Source organism: Mugil cephalus, chromosome 1 (genome assembly GCF_022458985.1).
Source record: "Mugil cephalus isolate CIBA_MC_2020 chromosome 1, CIBA_Mcephalus_1.1, whole genome shotgun sequence".
Lineage (NCBI taxonomy): Eukaryota > Metazoa > Chordata > Actinopteri > Mugiliformes > Mugilidae > Mugil > Mugil cephalus.
The window spans coordinates 49573118-49596140 of NC_061770.1; the positions used below are offsets into that span (position 1 = coordinate 49573118).

General features: G+C 39.3%; 3 protein-coding genes across 10 annotated transcripts in view; all 3 read left to right on the plus strand.

The window, feature by feature from the left end:
- Positions 1-46: 46 nt before the first annotated feature.
- LOC125020138 (E3 ubiquitin-protein ligase TRIM39-like) lies at positions 47-4901 on the plus strand. Of its 2 annotated transcripts, none has more exons than XM_047605431.1 (7): positions 47-347; positions 1342-1922; positions 2071-2166; positions 2380-2613; positions 2752-2899; positions 2983-3009; positions 3094-4901. In XM_047605431.1, exons 2-7 carry the CDS (start codon positions 1347-1349, stop codon positions 3657-3659), a joined length of 1647 nt encoding a protein of 548 aa, XP_047461387.1. In that variant the 5' UTR covers positions 47-347; positions 1342-1346; the 3' UTR covers positions 3660-4901. The 2 variants fall into 2 exon arrangements, with proteins under 2 accessions (XP_047461387.1, XP_047461379.1); XM_047605423.1 differs by having other exon boundaries at positions 1345-1922.
- A 117-nt stretch (positions 4902-5018) lies between these two features.
- LOC125020065 (proteoglycan 4-like) lies at positions 5019-18095 on the plus strand. 6 transcript variants are annotated; one of them, XM_047605320.1, is made up of 39 exons: positions 5019-5131; positions 6229-6457; positions 6602-6813; positions 7644-7716; positions 8058-8125; positions 8220-8315; positions 8389-8470; positions 8564-8649; positions 8780-8879; positions 8976-9061; positions 9760-9846; positions 9977-10075; positions 10510-10573; positions 10665-10750; positions 10878-11048; positions 11139-11205; positions 11290-11330; positions 12151-12240; positions 12559-12625; positions 12704-12780; positions 12897-13040; positions 13166-13354; positions 13480-13698; positions 13862-13934; positions 14019-14050; positions 14169-14258; positions 14368-14434; positions 14526-14590; positions 14661-14834; positions 14960-15032; positions 15117-15157; positions 15266-15361; positions 15553-15648; positions 15901-16095; positions 16270-16351; positions 16439-16473; positions 16613-16708; positions 17086-17184; positions 17651-18095. In XM_047605320.1, exons 1-39 carry the CDS (start codon positions 5063-5065, stop codon positions 17657-17659), a joined length of 3825 nt encoding a protein of 1274 aa, XP_047461276.1. In that variant the 5' UTR covers positions 5019-5062; the 3' UTR covers positions 17660-18095. The 6 variants fall into 6 exon arrangements, with proteins under 6 accessions (XP_047461276.1, XP_047461294.1, XP_047461285.1 ...); XM_047605338.1 differs by having other exon boundaries at positions 16273-16351; XM_047605329.1 differs by having other exon boundaries at positions 15904-16095.
- A 1480-nt stretch (positions 18096-19575) lies between these two features.
- Positions 19576-23023, plus strand: part of LOC125020092 — a 38177-nt gene continuing 34729 nt past the window's right edge. Inside the window, exons 1-5 of one of the 2 annotated variants that reach the window (XM_047605386.1) lie at positions 19576-21632; positions 22064-22275; positions 22578-22662; positions 22740-22837; positions 22934-23021. In XM_047605386.1, coding sequence (XP_047461342.1) covers positions 21404-21632; positions 22064-22275; positions 22578-22662; positions 22740-22837; positions 22934-23021 — 712 coding nt within the window. In that variant the 5' untranslated portion in view covers positions 19576-21403. The remainder of the gene's footprint in view (positions 21633-22063; positions 22276-22577; positions 22663-22739; positions 22838-22933; positions 23022-23023) is intronic. The other variant, XM_047605377.1, reaches the window with a different exon arrangement.

Here is a 23023-nt window from a genome sequence, read left to right on the forward strand (position 1 = left end):
TCACGCCACAAAACTGAAACTTACAGAGTTTACCAGTTGTGCAAGATTGAGCAATAGGCGGCTTCGCATAAAACGACAATGACTGCTACATCAAAACCTCTTGCCAAGTCTGACATTTGATCTGCACTAACATGCCCCACAGCACACACAGATGGTTTGGTTGTTCACTTGCGCGCTGCCCTGCCTCTTTAAAGTGAAGGAAGTTGTCGGAATGAACAGAAACGAAACTTACCATAGTGAGGAAGTGTCACAGGGAGGACATAAAACAGACACACACTCACCGGGCGTTAGCAGGGAGGGAAGGAGAAAGACGGCCGTGAGATAGGGATGATCTGAGTTGCTGAAAGGTAAACTGCATATTAGTCTTGATCATATTACAGATCTTTTGCATGCACTTTGTTTAAAGGGAATGACAGAATACTACTTCATAATATGTTTAACTACAGGTTTCATATTTATGTGTGGTAATCTGTGTTTCGGATAATGTTTTTAGGAAAAGAGTGTTGTCGTGTTGTGATTGGGAAGGCTACAGAGGGTGTGTCAAACACGCTTTAGCTTTCAAATAACAGGGAATGATATGTGTTCTAGTGTTCACTGAACACTAGAACACTTGTTTCCATTTTCAGGAAAGAACTGCACAGTGACTGCTGTAGACACTTTATATTTTAGTTTAGTGTACATTTGCAGATACCAATTGGTCATTATGGTAATTTCCACAAAAACGATTTAGGAACAACTCAAAAAAAAAAAAAAAAAAAAAAAATTCACTAGATTCCAAACCAAGAACAAGGCCCCCACTAACAACATCCTGGTACCAGACACCACAGGACACCCTCAGAAGACTCATGTCCATTCTCTGACGAGACACAACTGTTTTGGAGGCACAAGGGAGACCTAGACAATACAAGGAAGTTGGTTATAATGTTATTTCCAATTGGTGTATTAGGTGATCAATTAACAACTTTAGTTAATTTATTCAAACTGTATTTTTGAATTAGCAACATTTGGAAGAACAATAAACTAAAAAATGATCACAGTCTTCCTGGTACAAATGAATTACATTACAATGTTAAATAATATTGGATCTGGTGAGTTCGTGTCATGATATGGCATACAAGTCGTGTACTCAAAATGTTCTGCATTTAAGTAGTAACGTTAGTTTTAAGTCATGGGAAACCACTACTAGGCAACTGTTGGTGTCTAGAAGCTACTGAGGCTAACAGTTAGCAAGGTAATGACACATGACGGTACAGAATGTTGTCAGTAAACTTCTTTGAAATGTCAAAAAACAAATGAGCTGTAATGCTCCTACCTGAGTAACACTGTTCTGCTGCCTGTTAGCAGATATGGCCTCCTCTTCAGCATCACCCGGTGAGCCCAGCTCCTTGGAGAAACATATAACCTGCTCCATCTGCATGGACTTATTTGAGGAACCTGTCACCACAGTTTGTGGCCACTCCTTCTGTAAGAACTGTGTGACCAAGACTTTTCATATCAATGACAGCATGTGTCCCCTCTGCAAGACCCATCTGAGCAAAACCCCTGATGTGAACATCGTCCTAAGAGACATTGTCCAACAAGTGAAAAAGACACTGCAGAAAGACAAGGTTCAGGAAATTTTGGCGCCTGGTGAAGTGGTCTGTGATGTTTGCACAGAGCCAAAGATGAAGGCTGAGAAGTCCTGCCTCGTCTGTCTTGCCTCTTATTGTTCCACTCACCTGGAGAATCACTGTTCAACTGGCAGGCTGAAAGGCCATAAGCTAGTGGAACCTGTGGCGAAGTTAGATGATAGGGCCTGTCTGAAGCATGGACGCTCCTTGGAGCTGTACAGCAGGAGGCAGCAGACATGCATTTGTGTCAGTTGCTTGGACGATGGGCAGGAGGAGGTTGTCTCTACTGAAGAGGAATGGAACAGTAAGAAGGTAAATCAACAAATGAAAGGCATTTCAATTCAAGTCTGAATCCGCATGTTGAACATAGTTGGATGAGAAAAAAAAAAATTATGCAGCTAGGTCTACACATTAGGTGTCACGCAACAAATGGTTTAATTACGCTTTTTGTCTATTGCAGGCTAAACTCGAGAAAACCAAGACAGAGTTACAACAGAAGATTCAGAGGAGAAAAACAAAGATGGATGAGATCAACACAGCTTTAAAGAGCTGCAAAGTAAGAAGCAAGACAAACAAACTTGACTGATCTCAAAGTGAAAATAACATGAAATGTGTTGTGAAGCATCAGAATCTTAAAATTTAGGCCAACCCACGTAACCCTAAGTTTGTCTCACCGTAGTTTTGTAGAAGATGTTTCTCATTACAGTCTTTCATTTCCATTCTGTATGTTGAAAATGAAGTGAAATAAGTTTTCTTTCCCCATTTTTAGGACGAACTGGAAAACGAGTGGTGGGAAATCGATGCTGTGTTTAGTGCTGTGGTTGCAATTATTGAACAAGCTCAGGCACAAGTGATGCAGCCACTGAAAGACAGGAGGCAGGTCTTGGAAAAAGAAGCAAAAGATCTTAATGATGAGTTGGAAAAAGAAATAAAAGAACTCCAGGCAACCATCTCTGAACTGGATGACATAGCTGTTCTTGAGGACCACATCCTTTTCCTGCAGGTCAGAGGAAAATACCAATATATCACGAACTGACAGCTGTGGGATGTGTGATGTGAAGAGCAGGATGACATAGACATTTCATTAGACCATTACCTATTGAAATCTGTTGTTAGACGTTGTTGTATTTCTGTGTCTCAGAAATACCCATCTATTCAAGACCCAGACAGCATCAAAGACTGGACAGAGGTGGAGCTGGACACGTCGCTGTCTTTTGGCACCATGAGAAAAACCATAACAACAATGATGGAAGAAATTCAACTGAAACTGGAGATGCTGAGCTCAGTCGGTAAAAAAATTATGTAATGGAGGTAAAGTACCTGCTGCAAGCTACATTTTTGACTTTATCTAAAACTCTTCTTCACTTCACAGAACTTAAGAGAGTCCCAAAGTTTACAGGTATGTGATTTAAACTTCTCCTCACAATGTCTTTAAAAAATAGATGTCTAGGTCAGAGAATCATTCCTTATTTGTACTTCACAGTGGATGTAAAGCTGGATCCAAACAGTGCACACCAACGCCTTGTTCTTTCTGACGATGGGAAGGAAGTGAAAGATGGAGGAGAGGACAAGGAAGTAGATGATTCTCCCAAGAGGTTTGATCTGTTCGCCAGCGTCCTGGGGCTCAACAGCTTGACCTCTGGGAAGTCATACTGGGAGGTGGAGGTCAGCAACAAGTCAGGGTGGGATCTGGGTGTAGCGAGAGGCGATGCAAAGCGGAAGGGGAAGCTGACACTTAATCCGGGTAACGGTTACTGGGTCACCGTGCACTATCAAGATGAAGAATATGCAGCCATGACGGCACCACCGCGTCGTCTTCAGCTGAAAGCGAAACCTAAGAAGGTTGGCGTGTTTGTTAGCTATGACGAAGGTCTCGTCTCCTTCTACAACGTCACAGCTCAGTCTCACATCTATTCATTCACTCAGTGCTCATTCACAGGGGAGCTTTACCCATATTTCAGTCCACACATGAAACAAGATGAGAAAAACTCTGAACCTTTGGTTATTTCTGATGGGAAACACTGTGATCAAAATACTGATAAGCCATAAAGAAAGTTTGTGTTTATCTAGACAATGTACTGAATTTTGGTCCAAAACCAAGCTGTGTTTGGTACAGGAGGAGGGTAGGCTATTGCATCAGTGCTATATTCAATGTGCTAGTACTTTGACATTTATGACAAAATGATTTTTTTTGGCAGAATTTAAGCTTTTTTTAAGCTGTTTTTGGTAGGTTAGCAATGATTAGCAATCAAATTTGAAAAAGTTTGGACCACTTCTAGTGCTATGGATCAATGTTTTATGGGGACACTCACTCTGTGACATATGAGAAAGTGGGTTGCATCAGTGCAGGAATGTGAATGATGGAAAACTTTCACATTGATGTAAAAAATGCTTTTCAAAATCTGTAATTAGCTGCAAGTGCACGATAGCTGGATTAAGATAAGAACATTTAGAAGTCAGTGTAGAAACTTAAAAATAAATGGAAATACGGTCATCAGGTTATTGTCAATAACCGATAACATTAATTTCTAAGTAATTTAGAAACAGAATCATATAGAAGTTCTATGGAGTTGGACTTCTCTCATGTTTCACTTAGAGCAAGTACCTCACTGTCTTATATATCGTTTTTAAATTAAATACAGCATCACCAAATGGACTGTACAGCACTGTGAATTCAACAGATACATCAATGCAAATGTGAGGTAGGCTATTGTATTTTATTTGAGTGTTTTCTAACCAAGCTGACTGCAGCACTATATTTAGTGAGTTACACTGTAGAAGCAAATCATCATATCATTTTGAACATTTTAAAGTCTGGACAGCAATCTGGATGTGTCACTGGGGATTTTTTATTGTCAAATATCAAATCATGTGCCAGCAGATGAATATTCAATAATGACAAGGAAAAAATTACCGATACAGTGACAAAATCACCATTTAACATTAATGCAAGAACAGAATGTTAAAAAATTTGAATTTATCTTGAGACCATTTGTATTGTTACTGACGCTATATAAATAAAATTGAATTGAATTGATAGTCAAAAGGGGAATTTTTCGGTGTTCTAACAATTATTTTTTGTTAGGCAGGCTGGTGTTTACTTAAGCATCTGATTATTTTTCCACCACTTCAAAAAATTATGGATAAAAAATCGATTTATATGGACTTGTTCACAAATTCACTCATTTATATTTTGTGTCATGAAATGTAATGTGCCTGTGGATTTTGTTATAATATATATATATTGTTTTTTAAATCTTGAAACCAAATAAAATCTCAAAATCGGTTTCAGAACATGTCTTTGACTTTCTCTCTTAATTCACTGTGACTGTGTACGGATATGAGGTTTCATAACAATTTGTGGTTGACTCATGTCGTGGCAGAAATAAGAGTCAAAATAGGCGGTCCCCCCTCCCTCTCTTCCTGGAAACGAAACTAAAACAAAACTACAAATGTACCCGCCAAAACAGAGGAGGTATCTCTTTGAGGCAGTAACAGAACACACAGACAAAGACTACAAGGTAAGCAAATCGGGACTGCATTGTGTTATTTGCATTCCTTTTATTAGTAAAAATAAAAACCGTAGATGGAGACTAATTTGCCAAGCAGCAGCTGAATTGTTAGTAGTATCTTGCAGCTGAAGAGCTCTTTGTTGTTTTAAAAAAAGATTCAGAAGCTCATAGAGAGAACTCATTGTTCATTGTTTTCGACGTCAATAGTATGCCTGTTTTTACAACTCAATCAAGTTACTAAACTGTTTTCTGCGGCGTTAACTACCAATTTTCACATGTGTTACGGAAAATAACATTTAATATTAGTTGTAATCGAAAAATATACAATGAAGGCAGGTGTGTTGGTCTATTGTAATGTTCTTGCTTGAATGAGGCAGTCGTAGTCACCTCAAAAACAAAATAAGAGTCAGAATAAGGGCTTCGAGGACACAGGAAAGGAAAAGTATTAGGAGTTACTAGTTATCTGATCAGGATATATTGATCAGGCTTGCTCTGGAGGTTTCAGGACGATTTTTGTAAAGGGTCTTGAGACAATTTGTATTGTTATTGGCGCTATATAAATAAAATTGAATTGAATTGAACTGAGAAGAAGCTCTAGCGCTGTTTTTTCTCAAAAGGGAAGTGATGCCTTGAGTATGAGATGTGCATCAGAGGGCAGAGGGAAGCTTGTCACTTTCACTGCTTGGTACATTGCAGCTGTTGTGATGTTGTGAGCCTAATAGCATAAAATCAAATTTGAACGTTTTCAGAAAACAATAAAAATCACACTTTTTAGCATGTGCACTAGTATTTTTGTTGATATTGGACCAATCAGTCATAAAGTGACTTGGGCAATTATGCTATTAGGCTAATGATCTATTTATCCAATGCCAAAAACATGGGAATGATACTTTGTATAATTATTACTGACTTGGATTTAAATGGTGTAACTGTTAAGTCACATTTGTATAACTGTCACCAAAGATCAAGAATTGTTATGTACTGTTGGTTAAAATGCTCTCGCAGCAGTAATTTTAGAGCAAGTGCTACCTGATTCGAACAGGAAGTGAGCAGGAAGGCAAGACAAAGCTTCCAGTGTACCAGTAGTCATGTGTTGTTTGTGGCAGGTTTTACACAGACACCCAGCAGAAATGAGCCTACAGGTTTGCCACTGCTGCGGCTGGTCCAAAGTGACGACTCACCAGGGCCTGAGAATTCACCAGGGGAAGAATGGATGCACGCCGAAGGGTGTGAGGATTGCAGAGACTCAGCCACAGCAGTGTCTGTGGGATTATGGGGGATTTCCGAAGATTCAAACGGACCTCCAAGTGCAAATAAGCGCGTCTATCAAGACAGGTTGGGTTTTTTTTTTCGAAAAAATTATTCATAATGTTTTAAGACCAACAAGGTCAACACGGCTGGATTAGTGGAGGAGTTCATTTTGTCTTGGAAATGTTTGAAATCTTCGAAGAAATGACTTGTGAATTATGTCTCAAACAGACACGGCAGACTATTATTCAGAGATGAGTCTCCAGGTTTGTCATTGTGGCTGGAAGAAAATGACAACTTATCACGGCTTGAAGACTCACCAGGGGATGATGGGATGCACGGCAAAGGGAATGAAGAAAGAGCAGTACGTCTGGAAAAAAGATTGGGAAGCTCAGGTGGATCACAATCATCTGCCAGCTAAGAAGGTGGCCACCAAGAGGGAGGTATGCTTTCTAAGAGTGATATTTAAAGCATATGTCAAAGTTCAGTGAGAAGAGAAGTAAAGTTATGCAGGCCCACCACTTTGGTGAAAACTAAAATATCTTAGCAACAATTTGTCCGATATTTGTCTCCAGTGGATGAATGACTTCAATCGTCTGCTGCCTTTTTCTTTTGAGCATTTTAAGATTCAGTAAAATGTCCAAACAACTCTGAGATAGATTGCTCTGTGATTTTGTACATTCAGCTGTACAGCTGAGCTGTAAATTGTGTTTAGTTCAAGTAGCAAATAATGCCATGCTTACAGTACATTCTTATGCTCATTGGATGATCTCTTTCCAGAATTGTGTGTGACAATACTCTACCACGCTGCAACATGCGCCAACTTTGAATTAGCGTCTCTTTTTCTGTTTGATATTAACATATTAGCATTTAGCCGAAAGCTTTAAATAGCAATTAAGGTTGTTGCATACTACACACAAAGCATCTTGTTCTCAACACATCAACCAGGCAGAACTTTTTTCTCTTGTGGTTTCCGACAACTATTCTGTGATTGGTCAGAAACTGAAAGTGGCAGTGGTTAATGCTGAAAAGTGGGAAAGCTTGTATTGACTCCATGAGCTCCGAAATGCTAATATTTGCAGTGTGATCGCTGCGAACTTTGTCCTTGTTCTCAAAGCCCTAGGAACGAGAAGAAATGTCTCGCCTCTCCTGGAGTATGTAACAAACCTAGTCTATAATATGTTTAGCGAATAATCCCTGTCGTTCATTCAGCAGTAAACACATGCCATCATTACTGTGAACTCAACTTCAACTTTCCACTTCAACCTAACAGAATTTTGCAGAGACACAAAGGACGGTCAGTATCGGCATCTTAACAGCCACAATCAAAGATGAATACGAATCACGTACGTATGAGGCTTATTTACTCAAAATTAAATTGGGATCTCAAGAAATGACAATAGCAGCAGGCAACGCATAGTCTTAAGGTGCAAAGTTTAAAAGTTTCAATATAGGAGCACAGTCAGTCAGCCACCTTTATATCTTCCTGAAACCAGTCTACTTAGATATGGTGCATCTCTAGCAAGGGGTCTGCTCCAACTGGTTGCTACCTGAAAGGAGGGAAGAGAACATAGCCTGCACAAAAGATAACACAGAGGAAAGCCAACCCTGTGTATGTCACAATGTGTCAGTATATCAATACGGAGGAAAAAAATGCTGAAGGTAACGGAACCGTCTCTCACTACAGCATCTTCCCAAAGAGCCACAAAGTCAAGGTCAAGTCATGAGCTACAAAACTTCTCCACCCTTCCACAGGTAAAAAACAAAAAACAAACAAAAAAAAAGATTCATGAAGATTATAGATTCTGACTTTGAAGTACGTATGGTAATATGAATTAATATCGTTCAGATAAACAGACCAGTCAGAGACCATTCAACGCCAGCATATCCAGGAAATGTAGTTAAACCTAAGGAGAGAAAAAGAAAGAATCCAACATTATCACAGGTATTTGACTTCTTCCAGAAGACCTTTTGTTTTGCAGGTGTAAATTAACTTGGTGACTTTTTGTCTTTATCAGAATGCAGATAGGAGATCAATAGATCTGTATACCGAACTGTATGCGGCAACAACAGCCACAATCAAGGAGGAGCCTGAATCACGTACGTACAAAGAATTCCTCTTTATTCAAGACAAGATCTGGCTAACTGGTCTCAAATGTGAAGGTTAAAAATGTCACTCTCATTTCCTTATAGCATTTGCACTTCAACAACCATCTGCACGAACAGCCACAAAGTCAAAGTCAGGCCATCAACTGCAAGGGTTCTCTGCCCTTCCACAGGTAAACCACGACTTTACCGTATTAAGGGTAACATGAACTGATATTTCAGTTAATAGATCAGTCGAACAGGTGTGAGTCAAACATTATCACAGGTACTTAATTGTTTGTTTGTCCTTTTTGTTTTTATTAGAATGTCAACCGGAGATCAGAGGACGCAAGTTGGAGCATTGACAGCTATACTGAACTGTATGCAGCGGAAGAAGACACAATCAAGGAGGAGCCTGAATCACGTACTTACGAAGAATTAGTTTGAATTGGCAAACTCGTCTGAAATATGATGGCTTTATGGCTGCATGGTTGACTATGTTAAACTGCTTTCATTGTAGTATTTGCACCTCAAGAGCCGCCTTCCCGAAGAACCAAAAAGACAAAGTCAGTCTGTCAGCGGCAGGATTTCTCCAATGATGCGCAGGTGAAGCAAATTTCTTGAAATATAGACCTACTATATGTGGATATTTTTTTTTTGCCAATTTCCATACTCCTAAAAAACAAATAAATAAATAAATAAAAGCTCTTGCTAGGGACAAGGTCTGTGCATTCTTTTGGTATTTCAAGTTAGACTTCTAAACCTGAAACGAAAATTGGAAAAAAAAAAAAAAAGACTAAAATGAGAGAGTTAACATTAGACTTAATTTTTTTTTAAAAGTAAAAACAAAGCAAAACAAAACAGTGCTTTTCTTCCATGGAACAGGTAGTTTCTTATGTCTTGCCCTCTCTTCCAGCCCTCTCACAGTCATGGATCATTATGTACAGCACTAAGTAAACCTGCTACCTCTCCATATTCAGAAGAAAACCACTCAGAGATAAACTCAGATAACATATCTTGTGTCATAAAGTCTAAAATTACATTTAAATATTGTTCCAAAGTCATGTCTGTGGTCGGTTTTGACCAACAGGAAGGTATTTTATTGACTGCTGTCAGTAACTTCTTATTATTCTTCTTAACCCACAAAAATGTCTGACCAAAGGTATAATAAATATTTGGTTTTTGAATTGAAAATCAAACAAGCTCTTATTTATTTATTTGTTATTTTGGAATCTAAAACCAAACTTTAATAAACTTAAACTTGAAATCACTGGTTGGTTTTAAATCATTGTTTATTCTTCCAGGTGAATAGGTTGGTCAGGGCGCCTCCACCTAATCCACCTCTATTCAAAGTAGTGCGACCTAAGGTGAAAGAGAGGAAAGGTACCAAGGTACTAGCTCCTTTTATTTTACATAGTACACTCTTCGGTTCAGTTGTTATATTAGTCACTTTTATCTTTAACATTTTGCATAGCCTTTTACATTTAATATTGAGATCCTTGATCCTCTGAATTCTTTCAGATGAGGAGTGTGGCCAGGGAGCTTCCGCCGACTACATTCCCAGTACCTGTTGTCCAACCAAAGGAGAAAAAAAGGGATTATAGTCAGACACTTTCAGAGGTACTATACTGGTTTAATATAGTGAGCACATTAACAGCAGCATCAAACTGTTAGTTTTGCAAGCCCTCGTAGTTACTGTTAAGTCAGGCTAATAAATTGGGAGGTTTTTTGTACAAAGCTGCAAGAGATGGGTTCAAAGACTGAGAAGGTTGAGTGAAACCAGGATGTAGGATACTGCACACAAAAGACACAACAAATATAATGCAGATAACCAGATCATCAACTGGATTCATGAATTTTAACTGGTTTACTGGTTTAGCAAAGATTTTTTTTTTCATATAACCAATAATGAAACATCCAAGTTAAAGTTAAATTTAATTCAAAATTACAAAAATATTACCACAATAACATTAAGAAATTAGATTTTTTTTTTCTACTGAATGTTAAAAACCTTGTATTTAAAACCTTTTTAACTGTCTACCTTCATATTTCAGAATGTCCAAGTGCCACCAATCAACTTACAAGCAACAACCACAACCATGGAGGAGCCCAGATCATGTGTGTACAAGATTATAATGAATTAGACACAAGAATTTATTTAAAAAACAGAGAAGCTGAGGCTGAGACTGGTATTTTCCTTTGTATACAGCTTTTCAAACATCATGGGGCTCCTTCCTAAAAGGCACTGGCACAGACGCAGGAAATCAACTGCAGGATTTGTCTTCTAGCGAGCAGGTAAAGCTGAACCTGAAGGCATATTGTCTTTTTCTTTCTTTTCTAAACATCTTTTGATAGAAGATGTGTTGGTTTTGGTTGGTTTTCTGTTTTCTGGTTTTGAAAAGTATTATGTGACCTCTTACAGGTGGACAGATCCGTCACGGAGAATCCAAAAACTCCTTCTCCAGTCCAGCCCAAGAAGGAGTCACCTTTATTCAGTTCGACACAAGAGAGAATTAAGTCTGAATTACAGCAAAAGTTTCAGATGAGAGAAGAAAAGATGAGTGAAATCAGACAAGTGGAGGCAGCCTGTAAGGTAAATGCCAACACTTTGATTTACACTTTAATGGATATACAGTATATTGAAATACCTCTGATGTTACCAAGTCTCCTCTCATCCTGACAGAGCGTCCCAGATTCGACAAGTACCCACACAGATTCCGCATCCTCACAAAATAAGGATCCATCATCATGTATGTAACTGCGTGGTTTATTTAACACAGGATCTTGCTAAATGGTTAATTAAATTAAGGTGTTGCTGTTGTTGTCTTTTACAGTGTATGAAGCTACACAACCTGATTGCTCCGCTAGCACAAAGGTACAGCAGACTCTTAGAAAAACTTTGATCACACTGTAACACTGTAAATTGTGCTAGCTCGCAAGCTATTGCATGAACAAAATGGCATAATTTTGTTTACATCAACTGGGCAGAACTTTTGTCTTGTGTGCTGTCCAACGACTTCTGTGAGTGGTAAGAAATTGAAAGTGGGTGTGGTTAAAGCAGAAAAAACATTGGATTCTGAATGAAGCTTGGGCATGGCAGCTGCCATATTGGTTTTGAGAGAATCTACCTCTCTTTGATAATCCAAATATGGGCATGTTTGTGGAGCATTGGTGGGGGCTAGGGTAGGCCGAATGATAACTGGCTGTTAAACACAGCCACTCAAATCACCACCACCAGCTAGCTATGGCCACCAAGCCAGGCTAACCCGCAGTTTAGACTTATGCAGTAAGTAAGTTAGCTGATGTGCACCTCCCCTGAAATATTATTACACTGTGCGAGGACTAGTGCGTCAAGGTCTTGCAGTACTCAGAAAGCACTTTAAGCACTACTCTCTGTTGCTAGCAGCAACAACACAGCAGCATGCTGCATTGCTCCCATTTGGCAGCTTGCAGCATACGGTGTGTGGTAGCATACTGAGTAAACGGCATGATCCAATCGAGTCGTCAAAACGGAAATAATAAGAAAAGTGGGTCTCAAGGTTCATCTCCCGCAATGCTTAGCACATGTGTTGTATGTTGCGATGGGAGGTCCCTATGAGAACTTTACCGGCATTCAGCACTTCTCGTGAAGTATAAATGACCTGACCACAAAGGGTTTTTTCTGCAACCAACTGAAGTGTTAAAATGTTTTTTAGGTAAAGGAACTGGCCCGTATGTATTCAGCTGTACAGGAAACAGCAGTCCAGCCTGAAGAGACAGACACAGAGAAACCAAAACTATCACAGGTGCAGCACAAGCGTTTCTATTGTCTTATATTCATCAATGGATATCAGGTGGTCAAATCAAACATAGTTTTCACCACACATTCATGATCCTCAGGGGTTTAATTCTATGGACACAATTGAGTCACTTTCTGCAAAAACTACGACCCCACTCTGTTTATAGAAATAAAAGAAAGTTTAAGATTATTCCAAATGGTTTAAATCACATCACGATGAACTGAATAACCCAGATGAGCGGATGAATTTTCTATCAAAATGAATGGAAGAATCTGATTTAAAATCTGTATTTGACACCTTTTTAATTGTCTTTAACTGTGTCAGAGCGTGCCAGTGTCACCGGTCATCAACTCACAAACAGCAGCCACAACTATGGAGGAGCCCAGATCACGTATGAACAAGATTATAATGAACTCCACTCAAAAATTCATGTAACAATATAGAGACTGATCATCTTCTTTCCCTACAGCTTTTACAACACCACGACGCTCCCAAAATGATACTAACATACATGCAGAACATCAAGTGCAGGATTTATCTGAGCAGGTAAATTTTTGGCCATAGGGTAATTTCATTTCTTTCATCTCATGGCATACACTTGTAGTATTTTTCTAAGTCATTCTGTACATTTTGTGCTATGTAAATCAATTCACATCTTACAGATGGACAGTTCAGTCAGAGAGAATCCAAAAACTCCTCTATCTTCAGTCCAGCCCAAGAAGAAAGAGTCACCTTTATTCAAGGCGACACGAGAGATGACAGAAGAAAAGATGAGTGAATCTAGACCAGTGGAGACAGCCCCTGAGGTGAGCAGCAACACTTTGGATTCACATTTAAATTCAAACCAACCTCTGACAGTCTGAAAATATATCTGATACGTAATATTAAATCTGTATTTCACACCTTTTAACTGTCCGTCTTCATGCGTCAGAACATGCCGGTGCCACCAATACTCAACTCACAAACAACAGGTCACGGGGACAGTTCAGTCAGAGAGAATCCAAAAACTCCTCTATCTTCAGTCCAGCCCAAGAAGAAAGAGTCACCTTTATTCAAGGCGACACGAGAGATGACAGAAGAAAAGATGAGTGAATCTAGACCAGTGGAGACAGCCCCTGAGGTGAGCAGCAACACTTTGGATTCACATTTAAATTCAAACCAACCTCTGACAGTCTGAAAATATATCTGATACGTAATATTAAATCTGTATTTCACACCTTTTAACTGTCCGTCTTCATGCGTCAGAACATGCCGGTGCCACCAATCCTCAACTCACAAACAACAGGTCACGGGGACAGTTCAGTCAGAGAGAATACAAAAACCCCTCCACCAGTGCAGCCCAAGAAGAAGGAGTCACCTTCATTCAAGGCAACGCAGGAGACAATTCAGTCTAAATTACAGCAAGAAGTTCAGGTGGCAGAAGAAAGGATGAGTGAATCTAGACCAGTGGAGACAGCCTGTAAGGTGAAGAGCAAAACTTTGGATTTACTTTAAATTCAAACCAACATCTGTAGAAAAGTATTGTAACATTCAGTTACTGCTAACCAGACCAAATGACTTGGAGATAACTGTGTAATTTGCTCTAAAATGTATCAAATGTGGCCAACACTCCTTTCCTTTGTGACAGAGCATCTCAGATTCAGCCACTATGAACACAAGAACAGATTCTGCCGCCTCACAAAAGGAGGATCGGACATCATGTATGTACCTGCGTGGTTAACTTAACACAGGATGTTGCTCAATAATTGAGACAACAAAGTCATTACTGTTGTTGTTCTCTACAGCTGCACAGCCTGGTTTCTCCACTGGCATGAAGGTACAGTAGACTATCGGAAGAAACATCATCAGACATGCAGTGTGCTGCTTGTGACTGCAGACTGCTTAGTTCTATGGAAAAGGTGCAGAGTCCTAGAAGTGCTGAAAATGTGTTTCAGGTGAAGGAACTTGCCCAGATGTTTTCAACTCTCCAGGAAACAGCAGTCCAACCAGAGGAGAAAGACAGAGAGAAAGCAAACATATCACAGGTGCAACACAAACTGTATTATATTTACCAATGAAAATGATGGTCCACCTTTGTTCAGTCTGAAATGTGTGATAAAATCTTTATATTTAACAAACTTTTTAATGTGTCAGAGCGTGCCAGTGTCACCAGTCATCGACTCACAAACGACAGCCACAACCACGGAGGAGGCCAGATCACGTACGAAAAAGAATAGAATGAACTCAAGTCAAGAATTTAAATGACTATGTGAGAAAGCCAAGACCAGAGACTGATCGTCTTTTCTCTACAGCTTTTACAACACCACGACGCTGTTTACATAAAGATACTAACATACATGCAGATCATCAACTGCAGGTAAAGCTGAATTCACGGCCATTTTCATGCATTCAGTCTTAGAAAGGTATTTCATGGTATTGTCTTTCAGGTTGCAAGATCAGTTCGGGACAATCCAAAAACCCCACCTCCAGTCCAGCCCAAGAAGATGGAATCCCCTTCATTCAAGGCAACATGGGAGAGGATTCAGTCTGAGTTACCGCAAAACATTCAGATGCAAGAAAAAAAGAGCAGTATAATCAGAGCAGTAGAGGCAGTCTGTGAGGTGAACAAAAATGCTTTGGATTTACACTTAAATTTATTCCAGATCAATGTTTGATCATTCAAAAAAATTCATTAGAAACACTTTAATGTCTAAAATATTACCAAGTCTCCTCTCCCTTCTGACAGAGCGTCCCAGATTCAACAAGTGTGACCACCCAAAGAGATTCTGCTCCCTCACAAAAGGAGGATCAGACATCATGTACGTAGCTGTGTGCTTTATTTAAGACTAGACGTTGTTCAATAATTAAGCAGATGACGTAATTATTGTCTTTGTTTTTTACAGTGTATGAAGCTGCACAGCCTGATTTCTCCAATTGCATGAAGGTACGCCTCAGTGTGTGTCACCTCGTAGTAATATGCAAATGTGCTGCTCTCGTTTGCTGATAGTTCTGGAAAGTGCACCTTGTGATCCTGTGATAATAAAATTCTCAGGTGAAAGAACTGGCTCAGATGTTTTCAGCACCCACAGCCGGGGAAGCAGCAGTCCAACCAAAGGACAAGGACAAAGAGATACGAAAACTGTCACAGGTAATATATCCCACTTATCACCAAACTGTGGAACCAGGCTGAAGAATCTTGATCGAATAGTCAACGTTGGATTTTACGGTTTCTCGATTACAGTGTGAAACCTTTCCTAAAGTAGCTTCATGTTGCATTAATTAATGTCTAGAATACTTTGTGTCGAGAGTTTTTACGCTGGATGCTGAATATCCTCTCAGGTAAAGCTCCTGGCTCAAAGGTTTTCAGCCAACACAGTTCAGGAAACATCAGCCCAACCAAATGAGAAAGCTGCCAGGCCATCAAAGCTGTCACAGGTGCAGTACACATGCATCTATTGCTTTATACCCATCCTTGGAAATTACATTTTGTTGTTCTACTTAGGTCCACTCTGAAATGTACATTCATGGTCCACAGACAATGAACCATACTGTATGAGTCAGTTTTCAAGCAAAAACTAAATACAACTGTCAGTTTCTTTGATTTTCTCATTTTAAAGCTAAAGATTTAGCTTTTTTTAGCCAATGTTGTAAACTTTCACAATGCATTATCCACCTTTTTTTTGACAGAAGTTTCCAGACTCAAAAATTTTTGCAAGATCAGTTCAGGACAATCCAAAAACCCCACCTCCAGTCCAGCCCAAGAAGAAGGACTCACCTTCATTCAAGGCGACATGGGAGAGGATTCAGTCTGAGTTACCGCAAAACATTCAGATGCGAGAAAAAAAGAGCAGTATAATCAGAGCAGTAGAGGCAGCCTGTGAGGTGAACAAAAATGCTTTGGATTTACAATGAAATTTATTCAAGATCTATGTTTGATCATTCATAAAAATTAATTCTTTGATTCTTTGATTTTCTCATTTTAAAGCTAAAGATTTAGCTTTTTTTTAGCTAATGTTATAAACTTTCACAATGCATTATCCACCTTTTTTTTGACAGAAGTTTCCAGACTCAAAAATTGCTACCATCAACAGGAATTCTGAGCCTACAGAAGTACCACTGAAGGACGTTCCTGAACCATGTGTGTAATAATGTGATTTATTCACCCTGGACATTTTCTAAATATCACAGAAACGTGACTGACAGTGGCTATAATCTTTTTCTGCAGCTTCCGAGCTCTCAGGTTTCTCCACATCTGTGAAGGTAGGACTCCACTTCTTGCGGCTCAAAACACATTTCATACTTCACACTTCATTTGGTTGCACACACGCTTCAGGTTTGATGAAACTTTTTTGGTCACTTACCCGGTTCCTGTTTCTATTATGTGTTCAATGCGTATCAGGTGAAGGATCTGGCCCGGTTGTTTTCAGCTGCCGCAAGACAGGAAAAGTCTGTCCAACCAATGGACAAACAGAGGGAGGGACAACACCCTACACAGGTGGTAGACCCAAATAATCTTATTGTCCAGGTCTTTCTAATGTGCTTGGGATGAGGAGGCAACAAACTTGTCTACATGAGATAATATCTGTGGCATGGTTCAGTGGTCTTTCAGTTAAAGAAAGGTCACAGTTAGCCTCCCAGAAAGCAGACATGGATGCCTTGAACTGGGCTTTACAAACTAGAAAGCAGAGTGGTGACCTGGGTGAGGCCGCTGAAGAGCTGCTTCTCTAACCACTACTTCCTAGGTGGAATTAAGCATTCCCAAATAAGGAAGTACATTGTATCCCTTGCTTGATGACGTGATTGCAGGGGTGTTTAAGGTGTTGGGATGTATTTCACTATTCGTTGGATAACTCAATATTTATTGTCTTTCAGAGGAAGTTTCTTAACCAGAAACAGTCTGCTCCAGTGGCCCAGAAAACAGCAACATGCAGACCAAAAGAGAAAGACAAGGAGAATCAAAAACCGTCCAAGGTATAGCACCAGCGCTTCTACTGCCTTTTCAGTCTCCTTCCCTTTTTGAAGTCCACGATGAGCATGACAGTGTGGATTAACCATCAATGTAGTATTGTTAGAAATACAGCAGAAGACAAACTGGAGCCTCAGTGATTAACCAGATAAAGACTTGTAATGTGAAGCAGCAGCCACAGTCAGAAAAAGTTCTGTTTCCGTTAGCAGGAATTGTGTTTACAGCTTTGATGCAGACTACTTTATGGGCAACTACTCGGAGAGTCTACAAGTTTTAATTGGAAACATGTCATATTTTACTTTAAATATAGCCCAGTGGTAGCAAAAACAATAAAGAACACATATTTAACCTATTGTAACAACTGTGTAAGTAAAGGAAAATGCTGTGAGATATTTCCAAATGAAAGTATGTGTGCATGGCATGTGTTACTCGTCTTATCTGATGCCTGATTTTGTTTCCTGTCAACTGTAGTGGACGTAAAGCTGAATTCAGCCCCATCGCTCAGCTGCCTTGTTTCTGCTGATGGGTAGAAAGCGAGAGGAGAAAGGCTCCAGAGGCTCTGGGGACATTTTGGCAGTGTCCCCTAACAGTCATATTGGGAATGGGAGGTTAGCAACAAATCTAATGGGATCTGGGTGCAGCAACACGCAACGCAAACCACATAGGGAACATTACACGTCACTTTTCCCTGAAAGAAAAGTGTTTATGGTTAATCCAGGAACAGTTAAAAAGTCATAAATCCACAAGGAAATGATCAGCTGCACATAGAGCAGAGGAGGAGGCTCAGGTAGAATTAAAATATTACTGTAGCCTGGAATTACACACTATCTGGATTTCATTATGTGTGAAAACAAAAAAAAAGGTAAAATTACCTCCAAAACTGGGTGGTCCTACATCTAATCAGAGCCATTTTGTTGAAAACAAATTCAACCCTAGGTCCCTGATGACGTGGATAATAACCATGTTGTCATTCTTCTGTCCATCCACACTTAAAGCGCGTCTAAGTGATTTGATCAGCCTGACAGATCATTGAGGGAGCATAATCAGTTGCCAGTGGAGAGACTCCAAACCTAATTTGTGGGTGGGGGAAGTCAGACCAGCTTCCAGGTTAACTCCAGAACTTCTGCTCTGTTCTAAACCCAACATAAAATGTTTCATATGCCAAACTACATTTCCCATGATGCAACTTAGTAGTGTGCTTTATACATTTGTATGTTTGACATGATATCAAAAGATCTGGTAGTGCACAACTCATGACTCCTGACTGACCTATCATATACAACTTTGTGTAGTGGACCTTAAAGAATTTTGTTTAATAATCCTAATTATTGTAACAAGCTTCTTGCACTTGCATCTTCTCCTTTATGTCTAATTAAAATCATTCTCTTTTGGGCACTTTGGGGAAATACATGTTTGTTTTTTTCTAGGTGGCAATATTACAGCAGACTAAATATATGACCTGTCTACCTGCTGGTGCACTTTCTTCTGGCTGATCTACTGCTTTAATTGGTCTTGTATTAGCAGGATTTCATTTCATTCTTAATGTAGTTAAATACTAAATTGCTGTTTGGATGCATTTCAGAAAGACATTCAACTATATTCCATTAACGTATCTGAATGCCTGTAGTTCCTTGTTAGCTCTTTTTTGATTACAGAGTAAGTCATGGAAAATGTGCCTTGTTTAAAGTGCAGTTCAATGTGAACTTTGACCTGTATGTGCAGTATCACATGATCACTTGATTTGTTCCCTGTTCACTTCAGAGTTCATACTTGTATGAGCAGAGAGAGTGCTGTTTATGGCTGCAGATGAGGCAGCAGAGTGCTGTTTCATGTGCGTGTGTCTTAATGTTAAAAGTGTTTTAAATAATAAAGTGTTTTACAGCAGAAGTAGACAGTAATGAAGACGTATAACAATAGGTAGAATCAGTAGTGTGATAGCCAGTCGTGAATAAATAGATTGATATATGAAGGAAAACAGTTAGAACTGGTTGGAGCTCAGTTTGTTTTTGCTGAAATGAAAACTAAAGTGTTCAACAGTCAAAGAGAGTAGCAGAATGATAAGTACATGATAACGGGGAGTATCAGTAAGGAGATAATATGCTCATTTGCTCTTATTCTATTATTGACTTATTAAATTCAAGTTGATAAGATATAAAGTTATTTAATGTGTTTAAATACAAGTATTGATCATTTACATTTCATAATTTTTTGAAGTTATTTATGTTTATTTGCTTAGTTAGGGTTAATTGATTAATTAGGTGCTGGTGAAACTAATCAATCAGCAAATCGTTTTCATTCAGTGTGAGAGTTATGATTACCTATTCCAGTTAGAGGTTTTCTCTTATTGATGCCATTAGTTAAAGTAGATGCAGACTCAGATTGCAACATATGATATTTGTGATACCATGATATTCTTTGACACATACCACCAATACACTTCACACCCGATGCTTCCTGCATCACTTCCTGGCTGTGGGGTTAGGGTTAGTGTGTGTGTGTGTGAGAGTAGTTGTACAGCTATCCTTCTGAGGACCAGTTGAGGTTTGTGGGTAAGGATTAGACAGTTAGTTGAGAGCTAGGAAATGCATTGTGCCTCTCTCCTCACTAAGATAGTGTATTATATGGTCTTCTCGTTTTACTCTTAGCGTCTCTTTTCTGTTTTTGGGATGTGTACAAAGTTTAAAGGTTGAATGGTCATTTACCAGTTGTCAGCTCATAAAACTACTAGACGTAAGGAGACAAGTTGAGAACCATATATAAGGAGTCTGTAGGAGCTGAACGAGAGAGGGGGTTCGACAATTAGCCAGAAGCTCTATCAGATTCAGCAAGAGCTTGACACTGTTCTTTCTTGTAATAAACCTTTTTGAATGCAAGAGAAGACTTGTCAGTGGTGATCACTTCTTTCTTCAGCACATCAATATACAACAATAGCCGTACAAACAAGTATGTGAGTGTCCATGTGTGCCCTACCTGTGTGTGTAATCTGGTGCAGGATTTGCACAGCATACTGAGTACCACTAGAGGGTGACCAATCACCATCCTACACATCCAGATAGTTGAATGAAAATTTAAACCCTCACTGACATAAAAGATCTAAACAGTAATTTCATGTTGAAATGTGTGACAAAGGGTCAGACCATTTGTCTCATTATTACCATCTTTAGTTTAGTTTAACCATACTTGTTTGTTTCAGTTATGTTGCCATCAGTAATCACCATTTTGCAGATACAGACTATCCCGGGTTTGTTTGTGTTTTGTATTATGTTTGGTTATATTTGGTAGCTCAACTTCTTGGTTAAAATAAACACTTACACATATTGTTAGATTTAGTTATAGTTTATTGATTTACTTCTTGTTAAAATAAGTTATGTTGATATTCATTTGTGTTACTTACCATACTCACCATGTGGCCAGAGTCAAAGGAGGGAGTGCGGTGATATTTCCTGCTTTTTATACTTTATACTATTATATGAAGATATGATTAAATATGGATCATCAGTAATGCAGGTTAAGGTGTTTTACTGTAGTCAGGTCAGAGGTTAGTTTTGTAAATGGTTTTATTAGGAGCCAGTGGAGTCTCCTCCCATAGTGGTACAGCCAGGGAGGCTGGGTTAGGAGGAGGAGAGGTTATTTAAGCAGAGGCCTTTTGTCTGTCAAGGGGGAAACAGTGTGCTGATCAGGTGTAGCAATTTACACATGATTTAAGTTGAGTTTTATTTAGTTCAACTCAGTTAACTGTTCAGTTACATTTTTTTCTGTTGTATATACTTTTGTTGATACAAAACAAAGCTGGAAGCACCTGTAAATAAACACCTTGTGGTGATTTTTTCTAAACAAACGGCCTTGAGTCTGCCTCCTACTTATGCCGCTCCGGTCAGCTTCCCAACAAAATGTCTGTGCAAAACAGCTGGAATATGCTCCAGCAACCCCCGCAACCCTAGTAAGGATTAGGGAGATGTCTGTGCAAGGAAATTAAGCTTTGAGTTAGGAGTTTCCTTTAATACTATGCAAGCCAGGGACAAAATGAAGGGATGAGGGAAATACATCTAATTAACCCAAAGCCTGTTGCTGTAATTGAAAATCATTTATTTGTACCTCTATAACCACTCTGGGGACTATAACTAATGTCTCTTTCTGCCCTGTAGAAGCATGTTACCACTGTGAATGTGAAGCTTCAAGTTCTTTCCTCAATGTCCTACACAGCACCACAAAACATATTCTTGCATGTCTCATACAGATACGTCCAACATGAGTCACGTTTGCCACTGCGGTTTTGCTGGTAAAAACTACCGGGGTATGAGAATTCACCAGGGGAAGATGGGATGCATGCCAAAGGGGCTGAGCATCCCTCAGAGTGAATACTATGGTTCACTTCCTAAACTTGTTTTGGCTCCTCCACTGAAAATAAAAGATCCTTGGATTGTTGACTTCTTCAACACTTCAGTGAAGACTGGTGAGTGTTGTTCATGTTGTGTACTTTTGCATCTGTCCATGGCCATTCGGTAATTATAGTTCAGATACAATATCACTCGGGAAGGCTTTGCACTGGAGAAACTCCAATATCTGTTATAATTCATCTTATTTACACAGCATAATCCCATATAATGGTTAACTGTTATCTTTTTACCCCTTTTCACAGAAGTAAAACAAACAAATATATATTCTGTTTTTTTTTTTTTTGTAAGACAATTTAATTTGGTGCCCTGATATGTTAATTCTGATCCAAGTAGTAGCCTAGTTGTTCACATCAGACACATTTCTGCACACTGGTCAACAAGCAAGTTATCACCTCTGATAATAGGAGCTGATAGTAACATCCCAAAATTATAACATGAAACCTTTTATGAGTTCCTGCACAATAATTGCACGTTAATTCTCAAACAGAAGATTCATCATCCACAAGCCTCCAGGTTTGTCACTGTGGATGGTCCAGTTGGACAACTTACCATGGCCTGAGAACTCACCAGGGAATGATGGGATGCACGCCAAAGGGAATGAGGATCCCTGAGAATGAACAGTACATGTGGAGAGATAAGTGGGAGGAACCTTATCGAGAGGACAGCAGGCTGTTTATCAGTACTCCAGTTAAGGAGGAGGTATGTTTCTGTAATGATAAGGTCAAAACATTTATATAACCACCTCTAAAGGCAAAGCTTCTTATTCTGTTTACAAAGTCTTCAAAGACAGTTATAGGATCATGTATAACAACTCCAGTTCCTACCACCAAATTCAACATGCTGACGTTGATCACATTTTCCCAATAGAGAGTGGTGACACCAAATAGAGCTAGTACCATACATAAACTAGCAATACTTTTATGCTGTGCTTATTTCACAAAGTTAGCCAAGTTTCATTTTAATAAAACCCTTCAAACCTCCTTCTCCCTTTGCTTTGACAGCCTTCCATGATGTCAGTGTTGCAGGAGATCAACACCCAAAACAACCCTGGAGCTGATGAAAGCACTGTCAAGAAAGAAACATCGTGTATGTACAGTAGTTCTGTTAAATTAATGACTGCAACAGAACAAGAATAACATGTAGAAATATTCATTTCTCTTCAGTCTTTGAGACCCCACAGCGCTCTCATCAAACCGTCACCAACTCAGAAAAAGTCTGCAGAGCCCTTGACTTCTCCACTGGTCTGCAGCAGGTACCTCAGGTATTTTTTTCAAATAGAGAGTGGTGACATCAAGAAGATCTAGTCAAGCTTCATTTAGCGAACCCTTCAAATCTCCTTCTCTCTTTGCTTTAACAGCCTTTCATGACGCCGGTGTTGCAGGAGATCAACACCCAAAACAACCCTGCAGCTGCAGATACCACTGTCAAGGAGATAGAGAAATCATGT

Bases quoted from the DNA above. Each gene is read 5' to 3' on its own strand.
- LOC125020138 (XM_047605431.1), top strand. From the start codon at position 1,347: ATGGCCTCCTCTTCAGCATCACCCGGTGAGCCCAGCTCCTTGGAGAAA. The intron at 2,614-2,751 runs GTCAGAGGAAAA...TCTGTGTCTCAG, and splicing joins ACCACATCCTTTTCCTGCAG to AAATACCCATCTATTCAAGA. The intron at 2,900-2,982 runs GTAAAAAAATTA...TTCACTTCACAG, and splicing joins GGAGATGCTGAGCTCAGTCG to AACTTAAGAGAGTCCCAAAG.
- LOC125020065 (XM_047605320.1), top strand. From the start codon at position 5,063: ATGTACCCGCCAAAACAGAGGAGGTATCTCTTTGAGGCAGTAACAGAA. The intron at 6,458-6,601 runs GTTGGGTTTTTT...TGTCTCAAACAG, and splicing joins AAGCGCGTCTATCAAGACAG to ACACGGCAGACTATTATTCA. The intron at 8,650-8,779 runs GTAAACCACGAC...TGTTTTTATTAG, and splicing joins GGTTCTCTGCCCTTCCACAG to AATGTCAACCGGAGATCAGA.